At 37.4% G+C, this 27,185-nt stretch overlaps 3 protein-coding genes across 3 annotated transcripts; 2 read left to right on the forward strand and 1 right to left on the reverse strand.

Moving 5' to 3' along the window:
- Window positions 1-232: 232 nt before the first annotated feature.
- On the forward strand, window positions 233-538 carry LOC133723090 (protein transport protein Sec61 subunit beta-like; the record flags this gene model as incomplete). Its single annotated transcript, XM_062149921.1, has 1 exon — window positions 233-538. A coding segment is annotated over one exon (306 nt), but the record flags the coding sequence as incomplete, so codon positions are not given.
- A 3,122-nt stretch (window positions 539-3,660) lies between these two features.
- Window positions 3,661-5,266, forward strand: LOC133721709 (uncharacterized). The gene is made up of 3 exons (XM_062148398.1): window positions 3,661-3,796; window positions 4,470-4,573; window positions 4,965-5,266. Exons 2-3 carry the CDS (start codon window positions 4,477-4,479, stop codon window positions 5,111-5,113), a joined length of 246 nt encoding a protein of 81 aa, XP_062004382.1. The 5' UTR covers window positions 3,661-3,796; window positions 4,470-4,476; the 3' UTR covers window positions 5,114-5,266.
- A 418-nt stretch (window positions 5,267-5,684) lies between these two features.
- On the reverse strand, window positions 5,685-9,678 carry LOC133721873 (leucine-rich repeat receptor-like tyrosine-protein kinase PXC3). Its single transcript, XM_062148615.1, has 3 exons — window positions 9,061-9,678; window positions 6,508-8,982; window positions 5,685-6,408 (listed from the first exon to the last, which is right to left on the reverse strand). The coding sequence occupies exons 2-3, from the start codon at window positions 8,939-8,941 to the stop codon at window positions 6,089-6,091; spliced, it is 2,754 nt and encodes a 917-aa protein (XP_062004599.1). The 5' UTR covers window positions 8,942-8,982; window positions 9,061-9,678; the 3' UTR covers window positions 5,685-6,088.
- Between the last annotated feature and the right edge of the window lie 17,507 nt (window positions 9,679-27,185).

The raw sequence follows: 27,185 nt of genomic DNA on the forward strand, positions 1-27,185 counted from the left end.
CTAATTTTGGACTCCTTTTACTCTCAATTTTGGACCAATAGGTCCATTCTGTTACTTTCCGTCAAAAAGCTCCGTTAACTAGATGACGTGGCAATCCCTCCCATTAAAATGTCTATTATACCTTCAGTTCATCTTTTTTCTTTTTCTTAATTTAAATTTTTATCTTTTTTTAAGTTATTCTTTCTCTCTTTTTTTTCTTCTGTTTATCTCCTCCTCTCTCTCTCTCTCCCTATTCGGAACAACGGCTCAAGGCTCATCTCAGTCCCAAACAACGTCGTCTTCCACGACCTCATGCCCTGGCGTCATGGCTCCTCTTGGTTCAGCTACTGCCACAGCTGGAATGCGCAGCCGTCGTATCGGCAGCGGTGGTGGCTCTGGTGCCGGAAACAACATACTCAGGTTCTACACCAACGACGCTCCTGGCTTGAAGATCTCCCCCACCGTCATGCTCGTCATGAGCCTCTGCTTCATCGGCTTCGTCACTGCCCTCCACGTCTTCAGCAAGCTCTACCTCCACCGATCCATCGGCGAAGCTTAAATTCCGGATCTTAACACGGATCGTTCTGGATCCGAAGGTATTTGGAGAGTAATCGGTAATTTCAATAGACGTACTATTTGGAGGCTCTGGTCTTCTTTTTGTTGATATTCATAATTCGTTTTAGCTCCTAAAATATCCGATCGGATTTGTCTACGGGTCGGATTTGGTGAATTGGGGATGAATTGAAGGGTGGGGTTTGGAATTTTGGGGTTTTTTAGAGTGGTGGATGTAGATGGACGAAGGTGTGAGATCTGTTGGCCCTTCTGGGGTGTTGGTGAAGAATAGGAATTCTTCGGGTGTTTAATTTTGTGAGGAAGAAGCCTGATAGGGTTAGTAGAGGTGTTGGTTCTTCGAGTTCTCAGAAGGTTTTCGAATCGAAGAAGGAGAAGAAGAGGTCGAGGTTGGTGATGAGTGATTCAGGGTCGAGTGATGAGCTATTGATGCCGAGGAGGAAAGTTGGGCCGGAGACTATTCGGGTTTGTAATGGTTTGGACAAGGGTATTGTGGAAGAGGGCGAAATGGTTCCGAAGAGGGAGAGACTGGAGCATGGTAGGCGGAATGAGGATGGTATGATTAGTACAAATTATTTGGATGATGGTGGAGGAAGGAGAACTAATTTGGAGGTGTTTGAGTTCAATGAGTATGATGGGATTGAGGGACAAACGATGAGAAGGAGTCGGTTTGGTGATGGAGTTATCGGAGTTGAGTTTGGGAGAGAATAGATTAAAAAAAAACAAAAACAAAAAAAAAGAGAAAAGAATAAATTGAAAAAAAAAAGTGAGGATATAATAAACATTTTACTGTAGAAGGACTGCCACGTCAGTTATTTAACAGAGTTTTTGAACGGAGAGTAACGGAATGGACCTATTGGTCCAAAATTGAGAGATGAGGGAGTAAACGTTTGAAATTGAAAAGGCAGGGACTGAACTGTTTTTTTCCTGAAAATTCAAGGAGTAAACAGTATTTAACCATATATATATATATATATATATATATATATATATATATATATATATCTCCCTCTCTTGATCTCGAGTTCTCGACTACCATTCTTCCAATCTCCCTAAACTATATAATAACCAAATGACGTACTGGAGACATGGACTTCGTCTCCAAGAATTAATATTTTCTTGCATGGTTTGATTGATTCTGGTTTTGTATTTGTTCTTCAATCACACATGTGTGTGTGTGGAAGTTCTCATACTTCTATATAGAATATGTGCATATATGTTCTACATATCATGACGACGGTTGACTAATTTGATTTGATTTGAAAATATAGTGAAATTGGCTAAATTTTTTACGACACTTATAATTTATTATAATAATCTCATCCAACGGTCGGGTTTTCCATTTTCTTTGAATTGATAGGGGTTGTTCTTTGGAGTGTATGATATATAAATATAGGTTTATAAGATTAACTAAGTTTGACTTAGTTGATCGAATTCGAAACGAGAACCAAATTGGCTGGATTTTTTACAACCACCATAAAACATTATAATCTCTCTATCTAGTGGTTGGTTTCTCTAAATTCATTTTCCACTTCATGGTTGCTTTAGAATGAACCTCAATAATTTAAATGCAATGTATAAGTCATACAATTTTAGGAGGCAAATTGGTATAGGCCAACGTCTTTGTAATTAAAATTAAAATTTTTATCTTATATCCACATGCATCCATCGATGGCATATTTACAAACGTGATGTGAAAAATTAAGCACGTTTCACGGTCGTCAAGTCATCGGTCAACCAAGAAGACATACAAGTGACTACGGTTGACCAATTCGATAGGATTAAAAAAAATGGTGAAATTGGCAAAATTTTTTACCACACTTATAATTTATTGTGATACTCTCATCCAACGATCCGTTTTTCTATTTTCTTTGAATTGATAGAAGTTGCTCTTTGGAGTGTATGAGATAAATATAGGTTTACAAGAGTAATTAAATTTGACCTAGTTGATCGAATTCGAAACGAGAACCAAATTGGCAGGATTTTTTCCAATCACCATAAAACATTACAATCTCTCCATCGAGTGGTTGGTTTCTTTAAATTCATTTTCCACTTCATGGTTGCTTTAGAATGAACTTCCGGAGTGTATCCGAGACATTGTACAACAGGAGTCCCCTCCTCCTTGATTCAATAAAGTTCAATTCTGTTTTGCCTTCAAAAAAAAAAAATGAACTTCAACAATTTAAATGCAATGTATAAGTCATACAACTTTAGGAGGCAAATTGATAAATGTCAACGTCTTTGTAATTAAAATTGAAATTTTTATCTTATGTACACGCACATCCATCGATGAGATATTTAAAGATGTGATGTAAAAAAATAAGCACGTTTCGCGGTTGTCACACCATCGGTTAACCAAGAAGACATACAAATGACAACGGCTAACCAATTCGATCGGATTCGAAAATATGGTGAAATTGGCTAAATTTTTTACCACACTCACAATTTATTGTAATAATCACATCCAACGGTCGGTTTTTCCATTTTCTTTTAATTGATAGAGGTTGCTCTTTGGAGTGTATGATATATAAATATAGGTTTATAAAAAAATTAGTATCTTTAAATATTATTATTATTATTTATTTTTTTGAAACGCAGTATCTTTAAAGATTTATTTGTAAATAAAGCCCGCAAGACTCGGCCCCAAAAAGCCCGCAAGGTCCACTTTATATGGACGGACTTGAATCCTTCGATTTACAATAAACCCCGACCCGACCCGACCCGTTATTATTTTAAAATGTAGTATGACCCTGCCCAAGCCCGGCATGTCCCTTTGATGAGGCCTAGCTGCCCTTAAGTATCAGATAAGGAAAGGGTTATTAGTCAAAATACAATTGTGCCCTCATTTATTTCATAATGGCATAGCACGTAGCGGAAAAGTTAACGACATGTATTGAAATGTAGTTGGGTTATATAATTCAGGTACCAAAATGTGATTAGTGCAAACTTTGCGCATGGATATTGGGCTGGGTCAATTTACCTCCAGTATATGAAAAGTTAAGTATTTCGACCAAAAGAAATTTATTTATTTATTTTATTTATTTATTATTATTTTTATTTTTTTTGGTCTTGTGAAATTTTTTTTGTTAAACCCAAAAGAAATATATTGAAATCTACAAAAGAAGGAAAAAAACAGGAAGGCGCCACGTTTTACTTGTGCGGACACCTTTTCTGCTTTTCAAAGCTTCTCTCTCATTATCTGTTTGCCAAGGAGGAGGAGAATCAAGACTTCCAGAGAGCTCCATTGGTAAGCTACCTGGCATTTCTGTTTCTACTATTTCAGATCGTTTTCCGAAAGGAAACAGAAAATCTGAGAAATTTAGGGAAAGGAAACTTCATTTGTTTACTAATTGTTTCAGTTGGGCTTTTTGTTGATATGCCTCTTCTTTGCTTTTGTTCCACACTAGTGAAGTAGTGATTTAGTACGAAAACAGAAATATGATTTGGCAAGATGAAAGTTGAGTAAAACCAAAGGGTTGTGGTTGCTTTGCATGTAGATATCAAATATAGTACAGAGATGAGAAGTTATAATCCGTTTAAGAAGGTTTTGTGTTGAAGCAATAGTCAATTGCTTTGCTTATTTGTAAGTTGTGAACAATTTATGGCTGATCTGATGAAAATAAACCATTTTCTTGGCTTGGGTCATATCCTTTGTTCATCATGGGAAGCAGTTCTCAGTTAGCGAACCCATGTTTTGTTTTTTGGGTTTGTGAAATGCATTTTAATTATGTGATAGTGACTACTTGTGTGGATGGGAAAGGATTGCAATCTTAAGTTGGAGGAAAACATAGTAGTTGAAGTAGAGGGTTTTGTTTGAAATTTTGAATGCAGTCCTTGTTAATTAATTGGTAGGTTCTGTATCGAGTGTCGTTGATCTTTAGAGACCACAGAACTAACTGGGTTGTGTTTATGGGTTGCAGTTTAAAGATGGGCCACGCGAAATACATCTTTCCTGCTGTGTTGGGATCATTTGCAGTGGCATGGGCATTTGACCATTTTGTTGCTGACAAGAAGATATTTGGAGGCAAGTTAGTTGGTTTTCATTTTTGAAGATGGTGTTTCATTTATTTAAATCTTGATCCATATACTTATTTCTAACAAGATACTACTGAGGTTGTGTAATTCTGGCTCAATTCTTTTGACTGCTTAGGTTTAGGTTGTGTAAGAGGTTCCTCCTTGTAATTTCTTTTCTTGTATTAAAAATAAAATAAAAAAGAAGAAGAAGAAGGTACTACTGAGACATGCAGTAGATAGTATATGACATATCATTCATTCAGTGAAAAAGAATGTAAAGAGATTTGGTGGTTATAAAAAATCTTGTAAAGAGATTTGGTGAGCATTATTGTTGCAGGAGATAGATATGTAATCGCTGCAAACAGTAGTCTAAACGTGATGTGTTTGTGTTGTGGATTTAGGAACTACTCCATCAACTGTTGCAAACAAAGAATGGTGGGAAGCAACTGACAAGAAGTTCCAGGCATGGCCTCGCACTGCCGGTCCACCTGTGGTCATGAATCCCATCAGTCGTCAGAATTTCATTGTGAAGGCAGGAACCGATGAATGAATCTTCAACAGCTTCACTCACTTTATCTCTGTAATGTAATGTGATGACACTTTTTTAGTATGGTTTGGTTGCTGTGAATTTTGAATCCTTTAAATCATAATGTCACTTAAAGCAATCCTGAATCACGAATAAATGATATTTTTATTTGTTTCACCATCAAATCATAATTATTCACCAGAAATTTTGCCACTAACTGATGTGGTAGATGACATACATGATTGTATCTTAGGCTTTGCTATTTGTAGCATTACTCTACTACCAAATTTACGCACTTGACTTGATGAGGAACTGTGAGAAATGGGTGAAAAACTATGCTTCCTCGTTGAAACCAGTTATCGCTTACCATTTTCGTAATTCAACTTTAAACCATAAGAAATCTAAACCTTACATTGTTTCTTGAGTCGGTTGCCTCTAAGGCATGGATCTTGGAGCCCATGAACACAATTATATTAAATCCAACTAATTGCAATCTTCTTCAAACAGAACATGCAATTCCAGTTTTGCAGATAAAATTTTCAAAAAAAAAAAAAAATAGTCCTCTGTTTGGACTCTCATCACATGATGATCTAAATGATTTGAACTCAGGCCATACTAGTTTTTTCTTTTCATAAAAGTTTGAACTGAACTCAGGCCATACTAGTTTTTTCATTTCATAAACGTTTGAACTTGATTTAAACACACTGCAAATCGTCGTTGGCATTGAGATTTTGAAACCAGGAATTACAATGATACAACAGGGGACCTAATATGTAACAGGAGGAACTCAGAGCAGTCCTTCCCTATGGGAGGAAGGACTCTCAGTGCATTAACCAACCACCTTTCAACTCAAATTGATTACAACCACTTCTTCTGCAGAAGCAAGTGGATGGATGATCTGAAGAACCCAGCCTGAATAAACACAGAGGATAACCATTTTTCATGAACAAAAGAGCCTTAAGTCTGGTGGGTTCATGACTGACTATCTATCCATCAGGTTTACTTTATTTCTTGAAGCATTTCCACAACCTTCTTCATTTTTGGCCGTTTGGCCGGGATGTTGTCAGTGCAGAGTAATGCAATCTTCAGTGCTGCAAGCATTTCTTTCCTCCAACCAAAGGAAACCGTGCTGAGCCTTGCGTCAAGAATCTGCTCTGGGGTTTCCCCTCTCATAGGAGCATTATGCACCCACTTCACCAAATCTACTCCCTCATCGAAGGCCTCATCTACTGGCAATTTTGTAGTAAGGATCTCCAGCAAAATAACGCCATAGCTATAAACATTTCCAGGAGCTGTAACTTGCATTGTATACGCATATTCTGATAGCAGACAGGCAATACAGAAAACTCAAAGAGTTAGAACTGAGGGCAAGTTAAAAGACTAAAAGTCTAATAAAGCTACTAATAAAAAATGATTACCTGGAGGAATATAACCAAAGGATCCAGCAACTGCACTAATACTGGCTGTGCCTCTGGATGGATCCAACAGCTTTGAAATCTCAATCTCTCCAACCAGAGGCTTGAAGTTACCATCCAAAAGAACATTGCCAGAAGATATATCAAGGTGGATAATTGCCACATTATGAAGAAAAGCCAACCCTTCTGCCACTCCAATGGCAATAGAAAGTCTTGTTGGCCAGTCGGGTTCATATTCAGGTTTCTTGGAAGATTCATGAAGAAGCTGACATAATGTCCCATAAGGCAAGTAATGATGCAGCAAAAGAGCAACATCTTCATAAATAACAAATCCAATGGGGCGCACTAGGTTATCATGGCAGAGTTTACTCAGCCTTTCAAGCTCTCTAATCATCTTGTTCTGGTGATGAACTATTGTCCTGTCCATGGATTTTAGTCGCTTCACTGATACAATCAGCCCAGATGGCATTACAGCCTTGTAAACAGTGCTAAAAGTCCCAGTACTGACCTTGTTTGAATCCTTCAATGTTGCTTTAACAGCACAATCAAGATCAATTGCTTGTCTGAGATTCTCAACAAAAACACTCCCTGCTACTATCACTGGTACGTTGTTGGCTCCTTCATCTTCAGTTTCAGCAGCTCTCTCTTCCTTCTCCTGCTTCTCTCTCATCATAAACAGCAGAACAACTACAGTTACAGAGACAAAAATTGCCAAACCAGAACCAATAACTGCGAGTATGATTCTGTAAGAAACCCTGTGATGGTAATTATCATGGTCAGCACTGTAAGAACTTCCACATGAGGAGCTCAGTGGCTCTCCACATAGCCCTTTATTTCCCAGAAAACTTGAATTTGGACTTTTCTGAAATGGTATGAATGTCGGTACTGGACCAGTAAATAGATTGTTCGAAAAATTAACCTCTATCAAGCTCAGCATTCCCTTAAATGCAGATGGAATAATATCGGAAAGCTGATTATTGGAGACATCAAGAGAAACAAGCTTGTCAAGTTTCCCTAATTCAGGGGGAAGAGGCCCACGGAGATGGTTGAAGCTCAAATTTAAGGCTATCTGCAAGTTTTTGATATGACCAATTTCAGGAGGGACATTGCCAGTCAAATAGTTTCTTCCCATTTGCAGCTCAAGCAGTTTAACACAGTTCCCAATCTCATGAGGTATCTCCCCCCTTATCGAATTCTGGCTCAATAGCAAGTATTGCAATCTTGACATGTTACAGATATCATTCGGTAAGGTACCATTGATTCTGTTGTTGCTGAGATCCAGCTTGTTAAGATTCTTGCACCTAAGAATTGATTTGGGAATATCTCCATATAGACTGTTACCGGAGAGAATCAACTCCTGCAGATTCATAAGCTGTCCAAGCTCTGGAGGAATCCTTCCAGTAAATCCATTTGAGGCTAAATTTAGGAGGGTAAGATTTGAGCAGTTGGAAAATTCTGGAACAATTTCACCAGAAAGATTGTTGTTGTCTGCTTCAAAGTAAGTTAGGCCACTAATATTCCCAACTGTGTGAGGAATGCTACCTACAAGATCATTGTTCCCAATTCGGATGCTAGAAAGACTACTGCAGCTTCCTATTTCTCGAGGAATATCTCCACTTAATCTGTTCTGGGTCAAAACTAAAAACTCCAGCTTCCCTGAAGCAAAAATGCTCTTGGGGATTGGGCCTTCTAGCCAGTTGGAATGTAGATTCAACGATTCAAGGTCAGAAACAGAGCCTAGATTATCCGGAATTTTACCCCCCAACGCATTCTCATAGGCAGTAAAAACTCTCAAATTGGTCAAGTTCCCCACCCAAAGTGGGATAGAACCATTCAGCTTGTTACTAGATATTTGAAAGTCCTCTAACTTATGTAGGCCCTGAATTTCATTTGGTATTTGTCCTACAAGCAAGTTATTGGACAGGTTCAAAGATCTAAGGTTTCTGAGGTTACCCAGCTCTAGTGGAATTGAACCTTCAAACTTATTCAAAGACAAATCAAGAAACTCAAGCTGAGATAAATTTCCAAGAGCAGAAGGAATGGATCCATGGAAATCATTAAAAGAGAGGTCAAGCCTCCTCAAAGCTTTGAGCCCAGAAATGATAGTCACATTACCTCGAAGGTCATGATGAGAAAGATCAAGCCTTTCCACCATTGAATGGTTCAAACCGCAGCTAATGCCAGGCCAAGAACAGTAGTCTGAGTTGTTGACACCACCCCACCCAGGCAGTCCTCCAAGCTCTTCATTAATGGCCAACAATGTGGTCTGGTCATGAAGCTGAGCACCCACAAGCTGAGACTGAGACTGGGATAAGAACCCAGCTACAAAAAGGAGCAACAACCACAAAAATGCCATTGCTGGTTGCCTTCTTTTGCAGGTGTCTGTGGAAAAGAACTCAAATTTCTTCTCCAAACTCCCAAACTGAGAAAAGGGCATAAACCCTTTAACCCAAGACCAAGTCTTACTTGTTATAGTACCTAACAACAAAACCCAATGTCAGTTTCCCATTTCTTGATCAGAGAATCAAAACCGAAAAAACCATGAAAGCCACCCACCATCAAAATGCCACACAAAACCCAAGACCCCAAATCAGTTCTCAGTTCTCCAACTCTTTCATTTCAGATTCCTAGAAAGTAGGGCATTGCATCAGAGCAAACCAATCCCTTGAGTTTGAGGGGAACAAGAAAAAAACAAAGTAGACCAGCCAAAGCTTGAGGATTAGAAGTGAGAGTTAAGACCCAGATGAAAAGAACCAAAACAAGAAGAAGCAAACAAAATAGCTAGAAGCAGGATTGCATTATGGAACATGGGTTGTATTGTACATGGAAAATGCCCATATCATATATCATGGAAACTAAGAAAAGAAAAGGCCAAAAGAAAACAAGAAATATGCTAGAGAGCAGGCAAGGCTTGTGTGAATGAATAGAAGGGTCAAGTGACGAGAGAAGCAATAGTAGAGACCACAGAGTACAATGGTTGGGTAGGTTTCACGGACCAGGTGTTTCTCCCTGTCTCAGAAATACAGATTTTTGTGGGTCTTAACTGAAAGGAGTAAGGCGAGTAGAGAAAAGGAATGAAAATTCTTTTGTCACGTAGGATTCTTTCACGAGAAATGGGCAGTGATGAGTGAATGAACAACCTGAGGCCGACCCATCCTGCGTTATCAGACACTGGCTCATACGCCCACATATACCCTGTCATATGTATACAATACACGTGAAGGAATATTTGGGGCTTAAATTTAGGGGATCGAATGGTGACAAACACACTCCTTTCTTTCATTTTTTGGGAGAAATTTCATGAAAAAAAAATACTAAAAAAGATGTATGAATTGTAATATGAATGTTATCTTTTTTTTTTTATAAGAATGTGTTATTTCACCTCATAAATTTATAACTATGAGACTTAATCTTTCATCTGGATCCCAATTTGACTCCTATCTTCCTATTCTTTGTGAGTCGATGCTAGCATACTTCTTTTTTTTCTTTTCTTTTTTTCTTTCAAATTAGTTAAATTGAAAATGATCCAATGTTCCAATGTCATCAAATAAGTCTAATATTGTTGGTTGGTAACTAAGCAAGACTTTAAATTAAATAAGATTTGATTGTATCTGATGAAGTCGTACTAATCACGTCTCAAACTCTCGGATTAGTAGAGTCACGCATCTCCTAATGTGTGGATAGCAAAAGTAATTATTATCAAATAATAAACTATCTGCAAACGGTTACATTCTTTGACAACTCGTCAGTTTATTTCGTTTAATGAAATGTGATTTTAGTCACACATCCACAAATTATACGTTATTCACACATATATTCAACATTTCTATTCATACTTTGTAAAGCACTTTGTGGGAATATGAATAAATTAGGGCTAGTTCTAGAAACAGCTCAAATCTTTCTCTAGTAGCGTCAGATTAGGATAATTTGCATTTTAGATTGTTTTAGAGCTATCAGAGAATGTCTCAATTTTGTCGTAGCTCAGCTTTTGAGTGAGCTAATTTTTTGTGATATTATCTACTGTTACGACTAATGAATTGGCACCCACTTCATTTGACCTCTGTACATAACTCCCTACACCAACTCATCACAATCAAAGCAAACCCCCCCCCCCCCCCCCCCCCCCCGGGGCCAGTTGTACCATTGTCTTCTTAACACCCACGCGGCCTACAGCTCTGTTCATAGCACCCATCAACTAATGGTCCACATTAGTTACAAACATACAAGAGAAAGGGAGAGTGGACTGCCTGCAAGAAGGAAGATGACGTCGCCTAAATGCCCCAAAAATATCTAACTACGTCGGAGTATGTTACTACCGGACCTCACAAGTTCGGTAATCATGAACTTTCCAGCACGGTATGTGTCTTCTGTCACTAGGGAGCTCCTCTTCTCAGCAACACAAAGACAAGCCTTTATGACTTCCTTACTAGAAGGAAAAAAAAAAAATACTGGAACACACCCTTTACGTCGGAATCAATCCACCTGGAACCGGTCAAGCTTGACGTACATTACCCTTCACTACGGTACCTGGCATTACCTGAATGTATCAAGCCACGAAAACTCTCCGACTCTACCCATGATAGACTATCGGGAATATTTTTCAGATCTTACAGAGACAACTCTACACATCTATATCATTTAAGGAATGTCTCTCGTCTGTACCATGACGTATCATGATCGATCCTACAACTTTTATAATGGTGAAAGATTTGACACTCCAGATATTGTCTCATTATATATAAATAATCCATTATCTAAAGAATACAATTTCATAGAATCACAATCTAATGAAAGGATGATGATGCACTGCAGGATCATGTAGAAGCAGCCAAGAGTAGGACTAGAGTCTCATCGGGGTAGAACCATAAAACCCAGTAATATTCCACTAGGTATTAGAGCTATGAATTTTGGCATCAACAAGGCATTGGAGAATGGTCACACAGGTGCATGTTAGTATCATCCGACAAAAGAGCTCTAAACCCATTTCATCTGGAGTTGGAAGACGGTGCATGTTAGGGTAACTGTCTATGACTCTATGTTATGGCAGCATGTTTCAGACCACAGAAACAGAAGAAGAAAAAAAAAAAAAAAAAGAACCATAGATGGTTTGTGTCGAACAACCAAGTCCTAGAAGGTATAAGTGTTATGTTTCTCTTGACAGTTACAACTGAGGGTGCTACAAAAGACGACTAAGCAGATCCAAGCAGAGCAAAAACCATAATTCTTAACCCCACCTCACTCATGATACCAATATAAATTAAACCAATAACATTCACACCAACATGTCACTGTTCACTGGCCCTTTCATCTCTTTGAATAATTTTTGTTTTTTTTACAGTACGAAATTGCTATCAAAATTTTCCACTACCACAGTACCACCTCCCTATGTTATTGTAATATAGATTCTTACTTTACATTTTAAATTAAATTTAACTTGGTTAGGTAAAGTACTTGAAAAGTTGAAAACATGTAGGTCCGAATGTACGAAACTGTGAGCATATATATTGTGTGTTAATTCAAGTCGGCACCAGCTTTCAAGGAGCCTCACCATTCAATTTTGAATTCAGTTTTTTTTTTTTTTTTATGACAATTTTTGAATTCAGTTTCAACAACCAAACCTAACCTTCCTTATTGCCCGCCCAGTTCTTCTTGTACAATTTTCTTCTCCTTAATTGCTACATGATATTTCTACAGTAGCAAACAAGTTCAAATTTCTCCAAGCAGAATAAACCTAGGATTCCTTCCAGGATGTGTATGTAGAACCCTAACCCTAAATATATAATGGACATTTCAATCTTTTGGGTTCCAACTTTTGACACTGATAAAGTAATGATCAGTAGTCAATTGCAGGTGTATCTTGAGGAACCTGCAACATTATAATGAGGAAGGCAAAAGAGAGTTGAAAGGCAGAAATGCTGGGATTAAGGGGTCCCAATACGTGAAAAATGGTATCTGATCGTAATGGACAAATAGCAGAATGATTAGTTATGTCTCTCTTTTTCTTTTTTCTTTGCTCAAAATGATTAAGTATGTCTATGTTCATCTGGCTGCCATGCTTTGTGATCATTCATACATTAAAACAGGGAACGTTTAGTGTGCATAAAATCAACGGTACATAAAACCAATAATATGTACTCACCTCATCTAATTCTTTTTTGAGTGCGGCTATTGCTACCCTACCAAATGCTCAGTTCACCCTTACATTTTATTTTTGACCTTTAAAGTACCAATTCTGTCCTTCAAAGTCAGAAAAACTGATTTTTTTTTTCTTTTAACCTAAAAATATAAAAAGAAGAACAATTAAAGAGTACATTTGAAAATAAATAAAAACAAACCATCATTGATATAGACCTCCATGACTCCATCCTTCTTAGATGATCATATGCTTTCCTCGATCTCTTCCTTCTTTATGATTATGAATATATATATATATATATATATATATATATATATATATATATATATATATATATGAAAGAATATACATTAGAAGCCATAGATCCTAAAGACAAAAAAACAAAAACAAAAATAATCTCATTGCACTGTACGACCACTCCATTGAAGATTGAAGAGCAATTCATCACTATCTTTGTCTCTTTATATCTCTATTTCTTGTACGCACTTGGACATTTAATTGAGATGTACAAAAGACTAAGTCAAGGCTCTCTCAGTATCTGACGGAAAAAAAAAAAAAAAAACTCAAATTTGATTTGAGAGATACAGAGAACTGCTGCAATTGTGGTTGCATAGATCTTAATTTTATTTTATCTTTTCTCAAAAATTCTTAATTGTGGGGTTAGCATTGGAATTTTTGATTTAAAATTTTTGTGTAGGGTGAACTGAGTATTTGGTAGGGTGGCAATAGCCGCACCCTTCTTTCTTTTGGTCTCAATATTGAAAAAAAAAAATTTAAATCATTTTCTTTTGGTAAAAAATAAAATAAAAAATTCACTTGATAAAACGAATATAATTGTCTTTTGGTCAAACCAGAGTTTGGTGGAAGTCCTCCTACTCGTTCCACATAGGTTATCCATAGATCGACATGAATGCTGTCAAAGGCGTCCGACCCACATAAGCATAGCTCCTCACAAAATTTAGACCCCCCTTAAAAATACTAAGATGACCCAACACAAGTAGATGAGCCGTAGCAAAAATCTTAAGACATTGAAAATCTCACTCAGCCTAATAGGGCTAAGTGGGACTAACAAACCCTTGCTTCGATATTATATGGGAAACCCTTGCCGCCACCAAACATGTTGCCCTTAATCAACCAAACTAGCCATATCTAGCCACAACCATGTCGTCCTTCACCAGTGCCTAAACGTTACTAAGAAATTGGCCACCATGAAAAAGGGCCATATGGCCACCACGAATAGAACACCACCACCCTCATTGAACCTTGTTGGAGTTGGTAACAAACCGGACTACAAGTGTTCCTAAGAAAAACACATGTACATAAGAGAACCGCTCACACTAACGCAAGACAACACACCAACAATCACAATAATCGAAGTCTCTACATGAACTTCCGTCATTGCCTCACAAGTCACAACCCAACAATTAGGCATCATTTTCCACCAATATGTAGTGAAAAATATGGGTAAGGTGGCCCTAGCAACATAATGGATAGTTTGATTATAAATTTTTAAAGATATACTTTTAGATTCCCTAATTAGTTATCAAAATTCTTGTATTTTTTTTTCTGATTACATCAACAAACTCAAACCACAACTTATCTTCCATAAATTAAACTCACAAACTTTCACTAACAAAAAAGAAACTAGTGCGTACAACTATACAAAATGAAATTGGCTTGTATTTAGTTTTCTAATTGTATTAAAGATATAATTTTGGTATAATTTTTTTTTCCTTATATCTTCTTCAAAGATTTTGGTATAATTGCATTTCGATATTTACAAAAGGAAATGGGTTATGCAAGTGTTCAAGTGTTGGGAAAGACAGTGTCTCTTGATTCTTGAACCGAGGAGAGTGAGAGTGAGAGTGAGAGTTAGGAATCAGATGCACAGTTTGATTATGTTATTAATTTTCTTTATTTTTTGTGGTCTGATATATTGACATTGATTGTGTTATTAATTGGGATGAATGATAAGATATGGTGACAAAGCTGTTCAAAACAAGATGGGACAAGTTGGAAGAGGGACTACAAATGGGGCAGAGTCCCAGGTCTGCCTAACCAGCTTTGTTTTGAGTTGGTAGGATCAATCTTTCAGAAAAGTAATGTTACCCTAGAAGATGCTCCATTATTTAAACATTCTTAGGTGTTATAATTTTCAAACTTCACTTCGGAAAGCACACTTTGAATTGTCTCTCAATCTCTTGTTTCTTTGCCTCTGTGTTATCATTCCTCATTATCTTAATCTGTCTTTGTGATCTGTGATCATTCCGGCCACACTCGCATTACATGCACCGAATGGCTGCTCAAAGTCTACAACAAATGAAATGGAGGTTTGAAATAGGAATACATGCCGCTAGAATTTCATCATTTGATTAGGGTTCTCTTCACTTGGTCATCAATGAACATGAACTATATTTCATACTATGATTCAATATCTCTTCTTCGCTGTAAAACTTAACAACAAGGAGAAAACCCTGACCAATCTTGAATTCTCATCATATTGTGTTGGTTATTAATGAGACAAAAGTTACATATAATGATCAGCTTTCTAATAATGCGATATAAAGAGTTATCTTTTAAGTTATTTTACGTATTCTTTGTTTGAGTACATATTACATAAAGTTACAAAGTCTAGAAACAAAATAAAACATATAAAATGAGAACTCATAATAAATTTATTACTTCATGCTAAGCTTCATCGTACAAGAGAATCGATTCAATCGAGCAAGAGCATCTCTCTCTCTCCCGAGAAGAAGAAACGTACAAGTTGATAATATGTGAAAAGTTTTTTTTTTTTTTTTTTTTTGGGTGGGAGGTGGGGGGTGTGGTTGGGGGGCAAAACAAACAAGAAAAAATGGCCAAAAACGCTGAAAGCCTGAAACAAAAGAAAAAACTTTTGGTAAAATTATTAAGAATAAAAAGAGAAAAATATACTTAATGAGAAAATGTTATCTATCTATACTATTATTAAGAGAAGAGAGTTTGCTCTCCAAAACAGAATTTTTTTTACTAATTTAACCTTTATATATTAAAAAACTATGATATATAATTAATCAATAAGGATAATATGATAAATTATAAAATAGAAAGAAAAAAATTAAAAAAACAGAAAATGTGATAGTTGTACGGTAAATTTTTCCACTACCTTTAACTTATCTATATATATATTATTATTTTTTTAAGTAAGGGCCGGTGCAGCTGCCCTCAAGCCTTGATTAATGAAACAGCAGAATACATGGGGGGGACATGGTGCCTATACCCCAGATTGGCAGATTACAAAGCACATCAAGAGAACTTCTTGAGATAATAACAGGAGTCTCCACTACAAATATGTATTCTAACAAGCACCAACTAGCGAATAGTGCACGACTGGCTACTCTATTCGCTCTACAATTGTGGTGACATACCAGAAACATAACTCTATTACGAAGAAGCATCATTACAAATAACACAGCTTTCCCATATGTTGCCACCGGAATATAAATCCAGTGACACTAAGTTTCATCCTGCCACTAGGAGGCAACAACCATTTGACACAGCAAGTAGGCCTCATCATATAGCCCTTGGGCCCTAAGCCCGCCCGGCCCTTCCATTAGGGCGGGCCGGCCCGACCCTTTTTTATTTAGGGTAGCGTATGGGTCACACAAATAAAGCCCAGCCCTACCCTACGGCCCGGCCCTAACCCGGCCCTAAAATTTATATTTTATTTTTGTTATTTTCTATTACATGTGTTATATGTATAAAACTATGGAAGTGTAGAAAATTATTTCAATCTGCCATATTAGGAAATGAGTCTTTTAAATTAAGCCATATTTTTAAAGAATTAACAGTTAATTCGGCAAAAACGCCGCCGTTTTAATATAATCTTATGGGTATTTTAATATTTACCAATAATTACTGTTAACTAATTAACTGTAATAATTACAAAGCTATTATTTCAAATTGGACAATATATTCATGTAATACCAATTTTGAAATAAATCAAGTAATCAACATAACTAAAAATAATCAATTGGTCGAGTTGAAACCATTTTACCAACGTAATGTTAACTTCTTCATGAGCAAAATGGGGGACGAAATGGAATTTTTTAAAATGCACCGCTGGATGTTATTTGCATATGAATATATGTTAGTGGTAGAAATTTCAGCAATTTCCGCCTTCGTTTGGACCTCGATCTACCCGGTCAACTCAATACCCTAAATAGAACATAAAACAAATATGCTCTTAACCGGTCCTTGGCAATTCACTTTTTTCGATCTTTCAGCTCCCACACTCTCATGGGTAGGGGGTCTACTTATGGATGTCAAAATTCCGCAACGTTTGTCCGCGCATGGTGCCGCTCCCCTTAGGGAAGTTTGCTTGTGCAAAGCGTTGACCGCTCCGTTAGGTGCCTTATTCACGGCGGATCGGCCTAATTTCTTTCCACAATACCTATCACTATTGTATAAACATATAAGAATTTTCCGATTGATCTATTTTCATTTCAAAATTTTTGGATCGCACATAATCCTTATATGCCTATTAATGTAGTATAACTAGTTTATTAGGCTTGTTACCCTCCATGAGCAAAATGGGGGATGAAATGGAATTTTTTTTAAAATGAACCGCTGGATGTTGTTTTCATATGAATATATGTTAGTGGTAGAAATTTCAACAATTTCCACATTCGGTTGGACCTCGATCTACCCGGTCAACTCAATACCCTAAATAGAACATAAAACAAATATGCTCTTAACCGGTCCTTGGCAATTCACTTTTTTCGATCTTTCAGATCCCACACTCTCATGGGTAGGGGGTCTACTTATGGATGTCAAAATTCCGCAACGTTTGTCCGCGCATGGTGCCGCTCCCCTTAGGGAAGTTTGTTTGTGCAAAGCGTTGACCGCTCTGTTAGGTGCCTTATTCATGGCGGATCGGCCTAATTTCTTTACACAATACCTATCACTATTGTATAAACATATGAGAATTTTCCGATTGATCGATTTTCATTTCAAAATTTTTGGATTGCACATAATCCTTATATGTCTTGTAATGTAGTATAACTAGTTTATTAGGCTTGTTACCCTCCATGAGCAAAATGGGGGACGAAATGGAATTTTTTTAAAATGAACCACTAGATGTTGTTTGCATATATTCATATGTTAGTGGTAGAAATTTCAACAATTTCCGCATTCGGTTGGACCTCGATCTACCCGGTCAACTCAATACCCTAAATAGAACATAAAACAAATATGCTCTTAACCGGTCCTTGGCAATTCACTTTTTTCGATCTTTCAGCTCCCACACTCTCATGAGTAGGGGGTCTACTTACGGATGTCAAAATTCCGCAACGTTTGTCCGCGCATGGTCCCGCTCCCCTTAGGGAAGTTTGCTTGTGCAAAGCGTTGACCGCTACGTTGGGCGCCTTATTCATGGCAGATCGGCCAAATTTTTTTACACAATACCTATCAATGTTGTATAAACATATGAGAATTTTCAGATTGGTCGATTTCCATTTCAAAATTTTTGGATCGCACATAATCCTTATATGTCTATTAATGTAGTATAACTCGTTTATTAGGCTTGTTATCCTCCATGAGCAAAATGGGGGGCGAAATGGAATTTTTTAAAATGCACCGTTGGATGTCGTCCGTATATGAATATATGGTAGTGGTAAAAATTTCAGTGACTTCCACCTTCGGTGTGTGTATTAAATATGTTCCATAAAAAACAATGAGTCTTTTATTACCAATATATACCATTAAGCCATATTTTGAGAAGAAAAAAATAATGTTTTTTTTTTGTTAAACAAAATAAGGCCCTTTTTGGCCCATTTCGGCCCTATTTGAGGGCCGGCCCGACCCGGCCTTTTCGGCCCAAACGGATCGGGCTTTTCGGGCGGGTAAGGGTTAGCATATTTAAGCCCTGGCCCGACCCTAAATTTTGTTGACTTTGACTAGGCCCGGCCCGGCCCATGATGACCCCTACAAGCAAGGAACTCGCCGCCTACCTAGAGCAGACACGTTACTGCCACTAGACAGTAGCGACCATTTGCTGAAGTAAGGAACTCACCACCAACCTAGAGACGACAAGACACACAAGGTGCATAAGCCGGCACAAAACCCATCTCGTCCTACCAACCTATGGAAAAGACTTATTATAAGGGCTAAAGTCTGTTTAGTCCCTGTACTATGCCTCTCTCATCGTTTCAGTCCCTGATATTCCAATTTAATCTGAAAAGTCCATGAGGTCTCAATTTCCGTCTAATAGGTCATTTCCACGGGAAATTAGGAATTGGCCTTGGGTGAAATGTCCAATATACCCCTCAGTTATTTCTTTTTTCTTTTTTTTCCTTTTTAATTTATTTTTTTCCTTTTTTTCTTTTTCCTTTTTAATTTCTTTTTTTTCTTTTTTCTTTTTCCTTTTTAATTTCATTTTCCTTTTTTTATTTTTATTTTTTTCCTTTTTCCATTTTAATTTCTTTTTTTTTCTTTTTTCTTTTTCCTTTTTAATTTCTTTTTTTTCATTTTAAATTTCTTTTTTCCTTTTTTTTCATTTTTCCTTTTTAATTTCTTTTTTTTTCATTTTTTTTCATTTATAATTTCTTTTTTTCCTTTTTTATTTCTTTTTTTCCTTTTTTCTTTTTTCTTTTTCATTTCTTTTTTGCTTTTTAATTTCTTTTTTTCCTTTTTAATTTCTTTTTTGCTATTTTTTTTTTCTTGTTCCTTTTTTTTTTTTTTTTTCCTTTTTAAGTTCTTTTTTCTTTTTCGTTTTGCCTACTTTCTACTTCCTCAACCCACCAATCCCATTCCGATCAAACTCCACAACCCATATGTTTCCCAATCAGCTCGGAAATTCGCCGCTAAACCACTCCCTTCTTGTTTTCACAGCCTACTTCTCTCTCTCCCACTCAAATCCCACTTTCTCTCTCCACATCAAGCCTCAATTTGGAAACTTTTCACTGAAAATTACCATTTTTAAACTTTTCACTGAAAACTACCATTTTTTCAAACTCTAAGGTTTTTGGGTCTTGCTCAAAATGGATTTTGGGTTTGGTTGAAATGGTGGTTTTTGATGGCCAAGTTGACAAAAACCATAAGTGAAGAAGAAGAATAGTGATGGAAAAGAAAAATGGCCGTTGGCGTGGAGAACAAGAATTGGGGTTTCGGGTCGATTTGGATTGGTTCGCCGACGTGGCGCTACTGATGCAGCAGAATACGATGGTCATTAAAAAGGAAAAAGAAAAAAGAAAAAGAAAAAAGAAATTAAAAAGGAAAAAAGAAAAAGAAAAAAGGAAAAAAGAAATTAAAAAGAAAAAAGAAAAAAGAAATTAAAATGGAAAAATGAAAAAAAGAAAAATAAAAAATAGAAATTAAAAATGAAAAAGAAAAAAAAATTAAAATGGAAAAAGGAAAAAAAAGAAAAATAAAAGGAAAAAGAAAAAAAGAAATTAAAAAGGAAAAAGAAAAAAGAAAAAAAAAAGAAATTAAAATGGAAAAAGGAAAAAAAATAAAAATAAAAAAGGAAAAAGAAAAAAGAAAAAAAAAAGAAATTAAAAAGGAAAAAGAAAAAAAGGAAAAAAAAGAAAAAAAAAATAACTGAGGGGTATATTGGACATTTCACCCAAGGCCAATTCCTAATTTCCCGCGGAAAGGACCTATTAGACGGAAATTGAGGCCTCAGGGACTTTTCAGATTAAATTGGAATGTCAGGGACTGAAACGATGAGGGAGGCATAGTACAGGGACTAAACAGACTTTAGCCCTATTATAAACAAAACACAAATTGTAACATAAACAACAGCCCACCAGCAAGGGCCCAACACTCCAAGCCCGGCCCAACAACCAATCTTCCAAGCCAAGAACGCCAGAGCTGCAGATCGCTTATTCCGCCGCCAACCCCTCCGCGAACGATCCGGCGCCATCCAACCACGCCATCCAACCTCCATAGATCTCGCCCAAATCAGTGATCGAACCCCAAAGAGCAGCAGATCCCTTTCGGAATCGCCACTGATAGGAGAACGAGCCCCCGCTCGTCGAAACGTCAGTGAACCCCGATCCCGTCGCCGGTCAACCCCACTCCAGCGCCGCTATGCACCTGCGATCGCCCACGACCATAGAAGGTCAGATCGAAATCGATCTACCAACCCTGACATCCACCTCCCTTCCACGGTTCCACCTCTCCTAGACCACGCTTGAGATTGAAACCTGCCAATGTGCACAGAAGTTCGAGAATTTCAAGGAGGACAGTGCTCGTTCGGCTGCAAACGCTAATCGCCGACGAGGCCAGAGGCCCAAGCCGACGCGGGTGCGCCGCCGGACGAGGAAGGTTTTTGTCGAGGGAAACCCTAGCTATGAGAGAGAACGATAGCGTTTTTTTCAACTGTCAATCTATACTTATCTATACTATTATTAAGAGAAGAGAGTTTGTCAGCCAAAACAGAAAAAATTTACGAAAATATCCCTCAAATATTAAAAAACATTTGAACTAAAATATTTGAGAAAGACAAAATGGTCAATTCACAAATAAAAGAAAAACAAAAAAAATTTAACAAAAAAAAAATCAAAAATCAAAAACAAAATATGTGCAGCAGTTTTCTCCACATTCTGTGAAATAACTTTCCACGGAATTTTCCACACTCATAGGATGTGTTTGGAGTCTAGTTTTAATAAAACTAAGGAAGAATAGTTGTGGTAAAATTAGACTTTTGAGACATTATCTTATTAGTTATAACTAATGAGGTGATGACACATAAGGTCGTGACACAAAGAGTTACCTCCTAAATTATTTCAAGTACTCTCTTTTAGATTACATAAAAGTACAGACACTATAAAAAATAAAGGGGTTTTGTCCATTTACCCCATTTCTAGGGATTTTTTTCTCCCTCACCCCATTAAGTTTTTTTAATTCCCTCTTACCCAATACACTCTAAGGGAGTCTTCCCTAATACCCCATTAAGATTTTTTTTTTGTTTTTAATTTTTTTTTAATACCATTTTACCCCTCACCCCTTTGTTACTTAGAGAGAGAGAGAGAAAATGGAAGAGAGAGAAACTATATGAGACTTCGCCGGAGCCCGGATTCCGGCCAATTTTCGCCGGAATCCGGTCACCGGTCGCCGGATTCCGGCCAACTTTCGCCGCCCACCGGAAATTGCTGAAAATCTCACCGGAAAGTTTTTTTGCCCCTAATAGACATCTATTGCCCCCTAATAGAGGGGCAATAGACGTCTATTGCCCCAATAGTCTATTGCCCCCTAATAGACGTCTATTGGCCCCCAATAGACGACTATCAGCCATGTATTGCCCTCAATAGACGACTATCAGCCATGTATTGCCCCCGAGTAGACGTCTATTGCCCCTCAATAGACGTTTAGATTACCAAAATGGTAATTAATCTTCCTAAAACTACACAAATAAAACTTTGATTAAAGAAAAAAAATGAGGAGATTACATCAATTCGAAACGTCTATTGCCCCCCAATAGACGACTATTAGCCATGTATTGCCCCCCAATAGACGTCTATTGCCCTCCAATAGAACTTTCGGTAGCTGAAATGAGAATTTATATTCCTAAAATTAGACAAATAAAACTTTGATTAAAGAAAAAAACGAAGAGATTATATTAATTGAAAAGCGCCTATTGGCCCCCAATAGACGTCTACTGCCCCCAATAGACATTCAAAAAAAAAAATTTCACTTTCTGTTTGCCCCATTACTTTAAAAAAAAAAAAAAAAAAAACAACTGCTTTGGGCACCCAAGTCAAGAGCGCGACCAAGACCACCGGATCGAAGCACCTCTGGAGCTCGCCGCTGACTTCTCTCACCTCTCCGAATCTCCAGTCCTCGTCGGAGTTGCGAAGAGCCGCGCTGCAGGTGAAGCAAGGGAGCGGGCGAGCGGCGCCGGATCTGGGGAACACGCCGGCATGGAGCTGGTGACGTTGGAATGGTCTGAAGAACGAAGCAGCCTGAATTAGATTCGATTCGAGCTTATGGTTGCAGCGAAAAAGCCGACATTGAGCTGGTGAGGTTGCCGGAATTCGTTCATGGTGGTTGAGATAGGAAGTTGAATCGGAGAAGATTGATGGAGGAAGTCGGCGAGCTCGTCGGTGAATGAACCTCGATCAACATCTGCTGGATCTGCTTGGAGATTGGGAGTTGAATCGGAGAAGATCGATGGAGGAAATCGGCGACATCGCTCCAGTCAGTCGGCGCCGGAAGTAGAGAGAGAGAGAGAGAGTCGACGTCTGGGGAGAGAGAGAATGAGTGGCAGTTCTTGTAATTCATTAATTGAGTTAAGGGTATAATGATAATTTGCCGTCAAATTGTGTATGTGGGAATAAAAATCTGTTGCTGGGGTAAGTGAGATAATTTTTGTTCATTTTGGTGCTTTTGGTCAAGAACCCAAAAATAAAACATAAAAATAAGAACTCATAATCAATTTTTTTTTTTGGCTGAATGATCGAGGATAGGAGAGGGAATAAAACCTCCTTATCACTCCATTTTATTAATGAAAGAAGAAGAATAAAAAGAGGGGGACAAAAACGAATATATACCTCTAAAAAAATAACAGACTAACCAAAACGAAGTTGAGAAAGGTTTTTAATGTCGCTATTACAATATGATACTATAAAAGGTGGAAACTCATCTCACCACACCAAATTAGAACAAGATGTACCTTGATTTGCCAAAACATCAACTAACTTATCATCAATTGCTTCATGCTAAGCTTCATCGGACAATACTTTGCTATCAACGAGCAGTAGGTAGCACAAGCTAGCTCTTTTAATACATGGCTGCCTAAAATCTACTCTAATGAATAAAAATGTAGCACTTTTCCGTTCCTAAATCTGAAATCCGTTTAAAAAAAAAAAAGAAAAAAAAAAAAAAAAAAAAAAAAGAAGAGACCTAAAGGCAATCTTTGAAGAAGCTCCATCTGCAACATCATGATGGCCCATGCAAACCGTGACAAATAAATTGTGTCGATTTCGCAATCAAAGTCGATCACGACTATTTCTTGGCGGGAAATAAGAAAACTAGTTAACAACCTAATGGGAAATTAGAGAAGAACAAGAAAACCTTAAATTAAGGCGGGCTTTGTGCAGAGAATACAACCATACTAAAAGCAATCTCAGTCAATTTTTAATCAATTTTTAGCTAGCCATTTTTAAATTATGTCTATATCAATTTTTTATTTTTATTTTTTTATATCAAATAAACAACTTATATACAACAACTAGTCTATTTGTGAGTTGAATTCACAACTTCTTACTTATAAAATGGAGACTTATGCCACTAGATCAAACGGTATCAGGCTGTTTGCATCAATTCTCTCTATTTTAGCTAGTTTTTAATTTATCTTATTTATTGAATGATGAAAAATAGTTAAAATGTATTTATAAACTATATATAGTAACTTAAAATGAATTTTTAAATTAGCAAAAATAATAAAGACCCTCATTTTATTATTTATATTTAAGAGCGAGATAGCTAAAAGTTAAAATAGAGAGTCATCTTATTTTTTGCCGTCTTTTGGTGAAGTTGTGGTTTTTGTGGAAAGCAAGGAATGATAAAGTATTGTGAGCCTCGATCTCTCCTACTTAGTGCTCAAGTTTGGCATGCCAATTATCTTCACGCAAATATTTCACCCCCCAAGGTCCCACGCAATAAGCATGCCTGGACGAAGCCTCTAGTTGGTTGGTTCAGTGTTTGCATGAATGAAGCCTTTGATGTGCACCCTCATTCTGGTGGTGCAGGAATTGTGGTACATGATTCAAATGGTTCTTTTATTTGTGGGATGGCCATTAGTTTTGATCAGGTTTTTACTCCTGCTCAAGTGGAGGCACTAGCTGGTAGAGTAGCTTGCAGACTGGTTCTTGACCAGGGTTTGGGTCCAGTTCGTCTAGAATCAGACTCCTTATTGTTAGTACAAGCTATGCATTCTATCCAAGATTCTTTTATTCAGCTCCGGGTTGTTCATGAGGATGTTTTGGCTCTCTTTTCTCAACTGCCTGGAACTACTTTCTCACACTTGTATCGAGAAGGGAATACTGCTGCTCATTCTCTTGCTTGTTAGGCATTATGTAATAGGCCGTGCAATGTTGTTTTTACTTCTACACCTCCCTTTCTAGAGGAGATTATTTCTAGAGAATGTACTTAATCTCTTCGCATCAATAAAATTGTCGTTTCTTCTCAAAAAAAAAAAAAAAAAAGAGTCATCTTATTATTTATATTTAGGAGTCTGGTGCAGCTAATATAGTTGATATAAAACTAAATATGCTCTCTAAAATAGCTAAAAAGTTAAGATATAGAATCTGCTAAAAATGCTTTAAGGTGATAGTTTAACGTTGTAGCTCTACAAGCATCTTAATCTACATGTGATCCCTCATTAACAACGACTACATGTCTTATTCAACTCCCATACATCGCTACAAAAAACCAAAAGGAGTCTTGATAACATCATGTGTTGATCACTCATGCAATGTCTCCAGGTAATGCATGCATGTTGTGTAGTATATCACTCTAGCACCTTTTATAACTGCATCCTCTCCACACTAACCTCAGAATGATATTTTACCATCCAAAAAATTAAATTCCAATTTTTAAACTGCAGAATGAAATTTGTCAAACTATACTTTAATGGACTAATAGTCTAATATAGACATGGTTTATGTAAATTAAGATAAAAAAATAAAATAAAATAAAAAGTCCACATACAGTCTGAAATAAGTGTAGTTAAAATTAATTAGTAGCGAAGAAGATATTATGTTAGTTTGTTTATTTTATTACACAACACCTCATCATTCTTAAGTTGAACACTAGATTTTCCACTTACAAATTGGAGATTTATGTAGTAGGTAAGTGGTCATTGGTGTTTTATTTTATTTTTTTTTCATTTTTTTTTACTTATGTTATTTTTTGTTTGAGTAATACTAAGTGAATCACATTTTCAGAAAAGAAACTCTACCCGCTAGAGAGAAAAGAAAATTGAAAAAAGAGCCTCCTTTCTTTCTTCCAGTACTGGAACGCCTCTTTATGTCATCAGACCGGTGATCTCTTTGACCTGTGACATTAGTTTGACGCAATTGCTATCAAAGATGATTTGCAGATGGAAAGGGGATGTTGGAGAATGAGCTATTCCGATTTGGTGGATTGCACGTGCAGTTCACAATATGTATGGAGTAGTTCGAGAATTTGTGGTGATCAATGGATCAACAAGTATAGACTGCGATTTATGTGGTGCAAATCGGCGTGGAGATGAGTGGTTGAAGCCGCAGACTGTTATCGGCATAATGTTTCAATCTATGGACAAATATAATAAGGTGGTAGCTTCTTTTATAGTTATAATTGTTTGTTTGAGGTTTTTAGTTGTCTCTAGTTTTTTTATCCGTGTCCCATCCTATTTCGAGTTAGGTAATAATTATCTATTTTGGTCAATTTGGCTATGTCAGTTGCTTAATTTTGTTCTCATTGTTAGATCTATTAACATATCAGTCTGTGATTTTCCAAGCAGATGTAGCATTATTTAATTAAATTTCTTTATTTATGAATGATTATGCTATATTTGCTGCTACATAAGGTTAGTACACTAAAAAGCAGTTCACCTAGCATTATACTTTCAGTTTTTTTACAATATTATATTCAATGATTAAATTTGCATCTTAAGAAATACGCATAAGAACGCGCCTGAAGAAAAAATAGGGTTTTCTTCCTGTCCGGCGGCGTGCCCTTACGCAGTCGTCAGACGGGCACTTGTCGACTCCGCGTGGATCTGGTGTGCAGCGGGGTCCCTCGATTAAGGTTCTCATTCTGATTGGGGAGCTCACGGTGGATGGCAGTGAGGTGAGGAAGGGGAAGATCGCGGCTGGTGGCTGGTGCTGTTTCTCTCTTCGATGACGGAGCAGATCACAGGTTTGGAGGCAGCCAAGAGGTGAGGCGTTCGGCGCGGCGTGGCTAGCAACTGATCGGAGCGACCCGATCTGGGTTGGGTCATATGAGCCCGATCCGGGTTGGCAGGTCTCCACAAAACTTCTCCATGGTGCGACGAAGCCGTTTCTTCATTGCTTGGCTCTAATCTGGGCTGCTTATTCACCTACGTGCGTCGGAGATGGCAGTTCGTTGACTGCGGTCTGGTGAAGGTGTCGGAGCGGTGCTATGCTGGGTCCGGAGGAGTTGGGCCAGGTCTGGCTAGCAGTGTGTGGTCTTCCTCTTTCCTGGACTGTTGCTTGGGCTTGGGTCTCCCTTTTGGGCCAGGCTTGGGCTAGTTATTTTATTTATGTTGTTAATTTTATTTACTACAGTTATTTAGTTTTGTCGCGTCTTTGGCGTGTAATAAGTCCCTACACTCGTTGGGTAGGGCTAGTCGGGCTTTGTGCTTGTGTGTGCACTCAAAGTGCCTTGTCTGCTCTTGGTAGGTGGCGAGTTCCTTACTTGGTCAAATGGTCGCTGCCTCCTAGTGGCAGGGTGAAACTTGATGTATTTTCTAGTGGCAACATGATGGAAAAGCTGTGAGAATGGATATTATGCTATGCTGTCTTCGAGTTGTAGATCGAGTTATTTTTCCGTTGTG

This window comes from Rosa rugosa, chromosome 7, assembly GCF_958449725.1.
Source record: "Rosa rugosa chromosome 7, drRosRugo1.1, whole genome shotgun sequence".
Taxonomy (NCBI): Eukaryota; Viridiplantae; Streptophyta; class Magnoliopsida; order Rosales; family Rosaceae; genus Rosa; species Rosa rugosa.

Bases quoted from the DNA above. Each gene is read 5' to 3' on its own strand.
- LOC133721873 (XM_062148615.1), bottom strand. From the start codon at position 8,941: ATGCCCTTTTCTCAGTTTGGGAGTTTGGAGAAGAAATTTGAGTTCTTT. The intron at 6,409-6,507 runs GTAATCATTTTT...GTCTGCTATCAG, and splicing joins CTTTGGTTATATTCCTCCAG to AATATGCGTATACAATGCAA.
- LOC133721709 (XM_062148398.1), top strand. From the start codon at position 4,477: ATGGGCCACGCGAAATACATCTTTCCTGCTGTGTTGGGATCATTTGCA. The intron at 4,574-4,964 runs GCAAGTTAGTTG...TTGTGGATTTAG, and splicing joins TGACAAGAAGATATTTGGAG to GAACTACTCCATCAACTGTT.